Source organism: Quercus lobata, chromosome 3, assembly GCF_001633185.2.
Source record: "Quercus lobata isolate SW786 chromosome 3, ValleyOak3.0 Primary Assembly, whole genome shotgun sequence".
NCBI classification, from domain to species: domain Eukaryota; kingdom Viridiplantae; phylum Streptophyta; class Magnoliopsida; order Fagales; family Fagaceae; genus Quercus; species Quercus lobata.
In genome coordinates, this window is record NC_044906.1 from 48527454 (window position 1) to 48538132 (window position 10679).

The following is a 10679-nucleotide window of genomic DNA, read 5'->3' on the forward strand; positions in this document are numbered from 1 at the left end:
AATAAACATCACGTGTACTAACTTACCATTAGCACAGTGATTCCCTTTTATTGGAATTATGGGGGTGAAATCGTAAATGGGTTTTTTACTATTTATTTAACTGATATGGATGATAATGTTTTGTAATAAAAGTCATTGAGATTGTACATGGTTTTAAGTTTCATGCAAAGTGTTATTAGTGACATAGAAATGTGATGGAGTTGCAGATCATGTGTGAGTGTGACAGATTCAGAATGTAAAATTGCATTTTTCCATTTCATACAAAACAGCATCAATTTGTAGACTATGTACTGAATTTATCCACAAATACAGTGACCATTATCTATACAATCCCAGCTCTCGACTTACTGCCCGAAAACTAAACAATATCTTTTTCCCCCATTGTATGTTTGAATTTGGCTATAAACTAAAAACTGGATGGCTTCATTCCCAGAAACTGAGTTTAAGGAGCTGCAACTTCTGCACAAGGCCAACAATGGCTATTTATGCCCGTTGGTTATGTTATGCTTGTTTTGTTCCTACATACCTCTATGAATGAGATCTTAGAATGGGTATCACTTCTGCTTACTTTTTGGCATTGTCTCACCAAGAAAATTAAATACTCAAATCTTCCAAGGTGAAGTCCTTGTGCATATTCAACCTCCTACATTATCAACTTCTGCGAAATGCATAGTGTAGTAAGAACTGTTTTCAACTCCCTACGAGCCCAGTTCAACTATTGAAGACTAGATGCTTTTACTTTAGTTTCCCGCTGTTGGATGAAATGAATTCAGAAGTAAGAAGATTGCTCTGGAAGAATTTTCATTTGCTTAAGCACCAAAGCTGCTTTTTTTTTGAGATCATCGTCATGAAGTAGCTGTATGAGGATGCCCTCAAACCGCTGAAATAATGTTTGGGTGATCTGTGTATGGTTTAGGATCTTCTGGAAGAGGTCTAAGGCTTTGGTTTTGGCAGGTATGGACCCCTTCTCGAGGACTTGTAGAATGGCCACCACTCCCTGGTTGTCCACAATGGCTGCAGTTGCATGAGACAGTGTGCTATGGTCTGTTAACAATGTTTCGAGCGCCATCAAAGAAGCCTCTGCCACACCGGATTCTGTCTCACTCAAAGTTCGCACCAGTGGCTTCACTGCATCAGCCTTGACGAGGCAGAATGTATCTCTATGTGAACAAGCTGCACCATGAACAGAACATGAGATTCCATTTGTTGATGAGGTTGAGCAGCACCAAGACATGTTCGGTAGAAGCTTAGTCAAAAAGAGCATTGGCATGGAATGCTTGCTTCTCTCTGTCATGATGGTTGTATCAGAGACTGACTGGCTGGTGGATTGGGATAGTTTGGCAAGTGCAATAGCTGTTCGCTGCTTGGCTAGCGAGCTGCCCCTGGAGAGAACACGAACTAGTGAAGGGTACAGTTCAAGTTTGCCCACTTGCCTCTGAAGTTCAGGTTTGCTAGGTTCTGCGTATCTCATCAGTGCTGCTAGAGCATTTTCTAGTAAAGATGTACCCTGGTCAGCAGGTGCCCTGTTTCCATTATATTCCTCATCGGCGCTGCAAATCACCTCATGAATGGCTTTTAATGTGTCCGATTTGCAGAGTATCTCATCAATAGTAATATCATCTTTGGGAAGCTGGCTAATGATTCCAGCAGCAGTGGACCTTTCTTCAATATCTAGTGAAGACGTGAGGATGCTTGCCAGGGTGGTAATTGCTAACTCTTTTGCAGGAGATGGTGGTAGCGAAACCCCTGCAGGATCACCTTCAGAAATGCAGTATATCAGCTTCATTGTCCACCGCTTCACCACAGGTTGGTCACTGTGAAGCAAAGAGAAGAGTTGCCCCACCGCATTTTCATCTTGTCGAATTAGGTTTCGAGCTGTCTCAGATTTCTGGCTGAGTTCAACCAGCAGGTGTAAGAACTGAACCTTAGTTTGAGGATCAGAGCTGGCTACAAGCTGCAGAAGGAGATTGACATTATGCTTCGATTGGAGCTCCTGCAAGCCCTGATATTTCTGAAGTTCAAAGTGCTGACTAGCTCCAACCAGTAGAGCAAGAATTTCTGCAGCTTCTTCTTTCTCTCGTGGGTCAGACCTGACAAATGAGATGAGACCGAGCAAATGAGGTATTGTAACAGGATCTTTTAGAAGTCGCTTTACCATCTTGGGGTACTCTACAAGCTTTTTGATAGATCTGAGGCAAGTTGCTTTGCATGCTGGGGTACTTGAAGAGAGCATCTGGACTAAATTATGTGTGAATTGCTTGTCCTTTAAGACCTGAATGTTGATTTCCTTGAGTTGCATCTGTATCAATGCTGCAGCCATCAATGTTCTGGTCTCTTGAGGTCCTGCAAAAAGTAACACAGGTTATGGTTTGGCTTGCCATTAGATAGTGTATCATATGAGTGTGTGATATTACCTTGGTTAAAGCGAGCAACAAATGGTTGGAAGTGTCCGGCTTCAGCCATCTTAACGACAAAATGTGTATTAGAGGAGAGATTTTGCAACACATTGTGGGCATTCTGTGATACATCAGGGTTGTTGTTTGAGAGTAAAGAAACCAAAAGAGGAATGCAGTCTTTTGTACTTCCTATTTTCTCTGCAAGGGTTTCTCTTTCTGATAGCTCCAACAAGATTGCAATGGCATCTGGTTCTGTTCCATCTTTATAAATCTGCTTCACGATGCGACGGACAGCCCCTGCTTCAACGATGGCTTCCTGCAAGTTTCAAGCAACAAAAATTATTACATTTAGTTAGGTGGAAGATGAAATAGTAATGTGATCAGCTACTGCACTCAGCATTTGCTTACTTTGTGATTATCACAGTATTTAGCTATGTAGTAAAGGCATTTTAGTGCTGCAGCACTATTTAACCTATCGTCTTTTAGTATCTCCACCAACTTTGGTATGAGTCGTTCCTCTGCAACTTTGGTTGCATATGAAGGCTTCTCCATCAAAAGTTGCATGTCCTCTAAGGCCTTGTTCTGTCTAGATGAGTCATCTGATTTGATTCCAGGCACTGCAGCTTGGAATCTTAAGTCCATATCTCGCTGCTTCCATTCTTCGATAGAGTTTCGAAGGGAAAGGTTTGGCGTAAGATCCAGGGATAGAAGCTCCTGTCTGCAGGTAGGGCACTTTCTCTCTCCCCTTTCAAAGTATTCCCGAATGGCTTTCCTCTCAAAGCTGTGGCCACAGGGGATTGCAACTGGGTCTGCCATCATCTCATGGCATAATGGACACATGAATGAATCAATTGGGTATTGCTGGTGGTATGTGGCAATTCTTTTATCATCGTGTGGCCTCGTAACAATTTCTGTACTGTACAAGAACTGAATCAACTGCGATAATTGTAATGCCTCTGCCTGCTTCTTTTGAGCTTCCATTTCTTCTTTTTCCTGCTTCAGAAGTTCCAATTCAGTCTGCACCATGGATGCATTCACACTAGCACCAACAGCTTCTGCAATTTTCTCCAGGAGCTTTAAAGCATTCTCCTGATTCTTATTGCTCTGGGATATTGAATTTTCTATCTCAGAAGCAATTGCTTCTGTTGCTAATGCTGACTGAAACTCCATTGAGCTCAAGTTGTCAATGATCTGGTTAGTCATAGTCTTTAAGTCCAAGGTTATATCAAGATTGATTAGCTGAAACGAGGAAATAGTCTTGGCAATATCTTTGGCCATATCCTGCATCTGCAAGAGTATTGAGTTTGACTTAAATAAGAGACGGATGCGACTACCAGATTTGCAATCTTGAATGATCTTGCAGGCTTTATTCAGCTGGAAATTCAAGTTCTCCAATGCAGCTCTTGTTGATTCTAAACCTCTTGCTTCAACAACTTTCTTGGCATTCAATGAGCCAAGGAGGCTTTTAAGCTTAAAAATATTATTGGAGAATTCCTGAAAGCTGTTCTTGTTCAGCATCGCATCCCTTGTTTCACTAACAAGCTCGATTGCCTGTTGTGTTACATTATCCCATAGTGCTTGTAGTAATGCTATCTGGATTTCTCCATTGAAGTCCATTGTCTAGAACATCCACTATCTAGGTACCAAAGACAAGCGTCAAGCACTTTTAGCACAGTATGAACTGCAAGACAGATATTGTCTTCCTTCTTTCTCCAAACTTTCTTGGTTGTGGTAGGAGTCTTAACTCGATTCAATCTTAAAGGCTTAGACTGAGACGGTCTACAAACTAACTCACTAATGAACCTAAACTGCTGGGTATCCAAAATTGATGAAAGTTTAAGGTCTGTTTTGGGTATCAGGATCTCCCTATTAGGTCAGTCAATTCCACCAATGATTCCAAGCAACTCGATTAGCATCCAGTTCTGCAATCGTCAAATTAAAAAACATTTAGAATTTGAAACTGCGGTACAGAATTTGATTAACACTAAATTTTCTTTTAACATAACTCCTCTCTCTACACGCAGGTTGCCTATTGCTGTGAAGAGGATTTGAAGCAAAATTATGAAGGTTTACTTGTTAATGGCTGTTGGGTTAAGTAATTAATAACCATATGTTTTTTCTTAACTCACTGTTCAGTGCTTTCACCATGTTCTCTAAAAGATTATTATTTTCTGTGATTTTAGAATTTAGAAGCCATGTTTGTTGAAACCTGCAATCTAGCAGACTAGCACTAACTTTAGCATTAATTGTTACGTAATAGGCTTATGAGTCAACTCAGCACAACTAAAAGTATAAAAAAATCTTCAGGAAGAAGAAAGGAAAAAAAGAAAAACTAAGTAAAAGAAAAAGAAAACAGTATAAGCTCAAGTTACTGACCTGTATAGATGATTCAGAAGGCAAATTCTTGGTTGGAAATACTCCAAAAAGTCCCTCTTGGGTTGTGTTTCCAGAATCCAGAGTTGAACTTGATATGGTGAAGTCACTGGGAAGTTGTTAAGTGTTGTTATTCATGAGTCATGACTATCTAAAAAAATTAAAGGAGACAGAATGGTTCTGCAAAATGGGGCTGAGAAAACTGTCTCGAGGACTTTAAGAGAGGAGAGGATGCAAAGAATGGAAGAAATTGAAGAGGAAACTGGGGCTGGTCAAGTTCAAAAGAGAAAGTCCTCTCAGTTGAAGTTTTCACACACCAACTTAAATTAACCAACCATACAATTTAACTATAAAAGTCTCCTATGCTAACCCTGACCTCACTTCGTCTCTTTGACGCGTTAGAAGAATCACGTGCTCAAGACTTTTGGGGGCTTTGCATAGCGCGTGGCACACAAGTGATTTTCCCCCTCCATAATTCTATACTTACAAAGAGAATTTAAATCCTTGACAACTTTGCTTTTCAAAGCCGCACTAGTTAAGTTACAACACTTTTGGCAGCAGTTTCATGAGGTAAGGCTACTGATATTGTTAAGCATAACTCTGGGCAGTCACTTTTCATTTTATAGTTTTTTTTAATAGGTCCTTTAAAAAATAAAATAAAATAAAATGTTGTCAGAGAGTTATTAGAACCAATGTTACCAATTTCATGCTAGAAAATTCTATTCCAGTTAGTTAACTAATACGAATAATTCATTTATTTTATTTATTCCATCTATTTCAGTCTATTTTACTAAATTCCGTCCAATATAATGACATCAATTGGTGCATAAACAAATCATTTTTTTTTTTTCATTACTTTACTCTCATATGATATATATTTTTTTTATTCTTTTACTTGTATATGACCTATTATGTTATATATGATGATAATATTAAGGATGTTTATATTATTTAATTTTGAATTAATAATTTGATATGCTATAATATTATATAATGAATTGCACCGAAATAGACCAATAACGAATTGCACCATTTAAATATATAAACCGTAACTGAATTGACAACTTTGATTATAATACCTTATTAATTCCTTGGATGAATGTACTCTCCCAAACTAATGGGTCATAGTTCTTGAGTCCACAGTCTAAAGCTTTTCTTTATAAAATCAAGAAGTGCCATTTGATACACTGGATTTAGGAAGTCCCTCTTGCCAGGAACATGAGGGCGTTCATATTGTACAATTTGCTAAGTTTGGCTGCCTCTATAGATTTTATATGCTTTTGGAGTTGGAAGTTTCATCACAAAGACATCAAGACCAATTCCACGTTACTTAGAAAGTAAACTGTAAAAGGAGAAAGTAAAAACTAGTCACCACTAACCAGAGTCCAGACGAAGCTTGGTCATCCGCGGCATTTCACAAGAAGCCGTGTTTGCATAACCTGGGTAAATATGGTAAACAAAAACATGATTGTGATGCATTTAACAAAGTTTTAACAATATGAATGCGGCGCGTTCTCTCTTCAACTTGCCTTAGAATATAGACCACCATGTTTAATCAACTCGTGTTAAACGACAACAACAACCTACTATTACTACTATCATTACATGCATCACATCACCGCCCCTCTCTATGTGATACTATGTTTTAAATAATATAAGTGGTCTTAGCATTTTTCAAGATAGGTGGAATAGAAACGTATTTCGCCCGACTTGTTCATTTGTCAGTAATTTCAATTCTTCCTTGGCTAAGATCATAGGTACTTTAGATTTATAAATTTTAAAAAAATAATAATAATAAAGAAAGAAAGAAAGAAGACTATAACTCCATTAGGAAATAGGGCATAGAAAATGACGGATATGACATATATTAATGAGATCTTATAATAGAGTAGATTTGAGTAATTTGTAATTTGTATATGTCCAGAGTCTTGTAACTTAAATGACATCTTCTAGTGTCATATGGTAGATTTTACCTCCAAATTTTTTGCCTTGTAATGGCAAACACAAATAGCAAATTCAATAGAATACTTACAAATAGCAAACACAATGGAATACTTTAAACAGTTTTAGTGAATGAAATGCACAAAAAGCCAGGGACAACCATTCTTTGGCCTGGTCCCCAAAATTTTGAAAAGAAATAAAGGATATATATAAGGACTAATTTTAGCAATTTGGTCCTGTAAAATTACACTTGCCCCTCTCCCTCTTAACAATATCATTGACCCTCTTAGTAACATCCATTAAAAAAAAAAAAAATTATAAATCTAAACCTTAGAAAAAAAAAAAAAAAATTAACAAGCCCAAAAAATTAGCCCAACAACAAATTCACCAATAATAAATCTAAAGAAAATTTAGCTCAATTTTACCAAAAACAAATAGTCCTAACAACAAAATTAATCTAAATGTTATGAATTAGATAATTCCATCAAAGTAAGAGACGTTGAACGGTTGAAGGGAGAGGCAATGTCACTATCATAAGGAGACCGAGACGCACTAGCCGAGTAGCACGGTAGTAGCAGAGTTGCACCACAGCCCCCAAATCTCTCTCTCAGAGTGTAGTAAGTGCTAAAGAAAAAAAGAAAAGGGAAAACTGAGAAGTGTGAACGTGTAGCTATTGTTTTCATTTTAAAAAAAAATACAAAAAAAAATATAATGAATACATAGTGGGACCAAAATTGAAATTCACGGTAATAAATTTGTCACATAATGCACAACAAAATTAGTGTTCATAATTTATTGGCACAAAAAAATTTTAGGGATAATTACACTTTACCCACCTGTGGTTTGCCTCTAATTTGATTTACCTACCCATGGTTTCAATTTTGATACTTTACCCACCTGAGGTTACTTCCGTTTAGTCTTTGTTACCCACCTTGTTAAAAAAGAAGGGTAAATAAGTCTTTTTACACCCATTTTATGTCTCTCTCCTCCCAAAACAAGAAAAACAAAAAAACAAAAGAAAAACAAGATTAAAATATCGTATTAGTTTCTCACAACTCACAAACATGAAGCACATACACAAACATGAAGAACATACACCCAGAAAACTAATACAAATCAAATCAAATCAAATCAAGCAATATCATCAAAGTACAAACCACAAATCTTTTACGGTGGTTTGTGTGTTTGGATTTCAGTTTTTGGCTAGGTTTAGATCTCGTTGTTGCCAGCTTTGGGTATGTTGTGGTGGATCTGCTGGGTTTGTGCTGTGTTTGTAGCCTTATTGCTAATAAAAAGCTTATGTACTGCGTGGTTTCAGGTGAATTTTCTAATGGGTACTCTGGATTGAAAAATGGTGTTGACTTTTGGGATTCTAAGACAAGTCCTGGACATGTCACACTCACACTGGATGTCATACTCACAGCAGAAAATTCTGGCATTCAAAATGGTGGCGAAATTAACCTTGAAGTTGAGGATAAACTTCAATCAACTGGGTACTCTGCTGGGTTTAGATCTCGTTCTTGCTTGTTAGTTCGGTGATTCCTTTACTGAATAACAAGCAATTCCGATACCTGACACCTGTGACCAATATTTTACCCAAAAGACCTGTTTTTAGTCCTTAAGCCTTTGGCCATGGTTTTTGACAGATCTAGCGAACCCAATCACATTTTGATTGATGTTAGTGAACAGCAATCACCTGGAACTGTTTCACTTGTGAAGCCCTCAATGACAAGTACAAGCTCCTCCTCATCCCAACCGCATCGACGGGCTCGCCATCATACAATTGATGCTGAAATGGTAAACGAGCAAATGAACCCAGAAATAGATGGGGAGGTTGAAATGGAGAAGGAGCTAGAGACTATCTTGAAACACTATACAAGAAACCACCGTGAAACACACAAACCCAACAGATCCACACATCAATTGCAAAAATAAAAAAGCATATTCATTGAGTGAAGAATCAATCAAATCAAACTCCACACAACATTTTCACTCAACACAAAACCCACTTTGATTATGCCCCCAAAAAAAAAAAAGCAATCACACTCACTGTTCCAAACACCATTTGCCCAGAAAAAAAAAAAATTTATCAAAGAAAAATGCAACAATTAAACAAAACCCAGATGAGAAAATTAAAGAAAGTAGCCAAAACTTGAAACTTGTGTCTTTGTCATTGTCACAAGAAAACGTGTAGTGAGATTGTTGATAATGGTAACAAGAGTCTTCGGCTTGGTCTCTCCCAAGAACACAACCTTTAATTCTCCAAATAGAGTTAGTACGTTTTAGCAACTTTTATATAATTTTAGAAACTTTAATAAGGATTATAAAACAAAGGCTATGTTTTTAATTATTTATGCCTTGAAATTCAAGGAATTCGAGTTGGATTCAGATTCAGAATAGTTTCATCTACATAAGCTTGAAACTATTTAACTTTGGGAGAAAGAGGAGTGCTTGATCTGTTTTGGATTTTTCTTTTTGATAAAAAATGTGTTAGAGTAACGTCTGAAAGGGAGGTGGGTAACAGAAACTAAATGGAAGTAATCTCAGGTGGGTAAAGTGTCAAAATTGAAACCACGGGTAGACAAATCAAATTAGAGGCAAACTACAGGTGGGTAAAGTGTAATTATTCCAAAATTTTAATAATTCATTCCAAAACAATAAAGTTGCAATTTTTTAGCTCAGCAATGAATAGGACCACTAAAGTAAAAAATACAAGACCACTTTCAATTTTGGTCCCATTATGTATGCATTATATTTATTTATTTTGGTCACACTATGTATGCATCATATTAAAAACTACAAGACCAATTTAAATTTTGGTCTCACTAGGGTAGCAATGCTTCCTTTGCTGCTATAAATAACTCATCACTAAGGTCTAACATCAAAGTCGTCCAACTACATGATCAAGAAGTTCACTTTGACAACCTACTCTCCAACCTTAAAGTTCGCACCATAGCAAATCCTAGAAACGGGTTGTCCTTGGGAATTCACTGCCTTAATTGTACTAGGGAATTTGCTCACTTTTAACCCAGGTTCTTGGATCATTTGTCAACAACAAAGTTGTGGGTGGCACCCGTGCCCAACATGGATTCAGCCCCCTTAGCATTCACCTCCACGTGAGCATAGGACAAGTCTTTAGTTGTTCTTGCACCAAGTGCATTTAGAAACTATGATGAGTTCACACAACTAGGAACTTCACCATCCAAATGTTTTTTGTCATCATCAACTATCACATTCAACTTCTCATGTTTTTGGTACTCCCTTACTCGACGAGGCCCATTACAAATGTAAAAGCCAGAATTCTTTTGTCCTTTGCCTTGCTGTGAAGTCTCACCCTTGGTAAAGGTCTTTACACCCCCATCTTTCTTCTTCTTATCATTGTTTTTCTTGTCTTCCTTTTGCTGCTTATCTTTGCCTTTGTTTTTGGACTTTCTTTTTTTCTCATCCCTAATAGACCTGGCAAACCTAAAGTCTACCAAGCATCTGCAACAGCCATGGTAGCAGGCAAATCACGAACCCACTACCTTTGTGTTGTGGGGATCACCTTGGAGAGTTTTCTTAAGTAATTAATATAACATATAGAGACACACTTTAACCCAAAAGGCATAAGCCCTACGGGTATGTGCTCAATTATGTTATATTAACTACTCATTCTTCTCATCATTATTCATGTGAGACTTAACTTGCACGTGTAACCCAACAATCTCCCCTTCACATGTGAGTCTTTGTGATGAGAATGCAAAATGTCATATTTTTCTCCCTTAATGTTTAGTATTTTATATTTATTTGGTGCCCAAATGTACTCATTATTCTTATATTTTGATTTAGGATGCAAATGTAGGCATTAAGTGCAAAACGTAGCTAATTAGGCAATTCTGGACAGCTTTGACATCGCTTCGTAATCTGCACATAACTCTCTCATCCAAGCTCTACAACTTTTAAGTTTTGAGTTTTGAGAGATACAGGCTG

At 37.4% G+C, this 10679-nt stretch overlaps 1 protein-coding gene across 1 annotated transcript; it reads right to left on the minus strand.

The window, feature by feature from the left end:
* Positions 1-231: 231 nt before the first annotated feature.
* On the minus strand, positions 232-5192 carry LOC115982006 (U-box domain-containing protein 44-like). Its single transcript, XM_031104475.1, has 4 exons — positions 4773-5192; positions 2805-4318; positions 2415-2712; positions 232-2343 (listed from the first exon to the last, which is right to left on the minus strand). The coding sequence occupies exons 2-4, from the start codon at positions 4011-4013 to the stop codon at positions 770-772; spliced, it is 3081 nt and encodes a 1026-aa protein (XP_030960335.1). The 5' UTR covers positions 4014-4318; positions 4773-5192; the 3' UTR covers positions 232-769.
* Positions 5193-10679: the final 5487 nt, after the last annotated feature.

Bases quoted from the DNA above. Each gene is read 5' to 3' on its own strand.
- LOC115982006 (XM_031104475.1), bottom strand. From the start codon at position 4,013: ATGGACTTCAATGGAGAAATCCAGATAGCATTACTACAAGCACTATGG. The intron at 2,713-2,804 runs GTAAGCAAATGC...TGAAACTTGCAG, and splicing joins AATACTGTGATAATCACAAA to GAAGCCATCGTTGAAGCAGG. The intron at 2,344-2,414 runs GTAATATCACAC...TACTTTTTGCAG, and splicing joins TGTTGCTCGCTTTAACCAAG to GACCTCAAGAGACCAGAACA.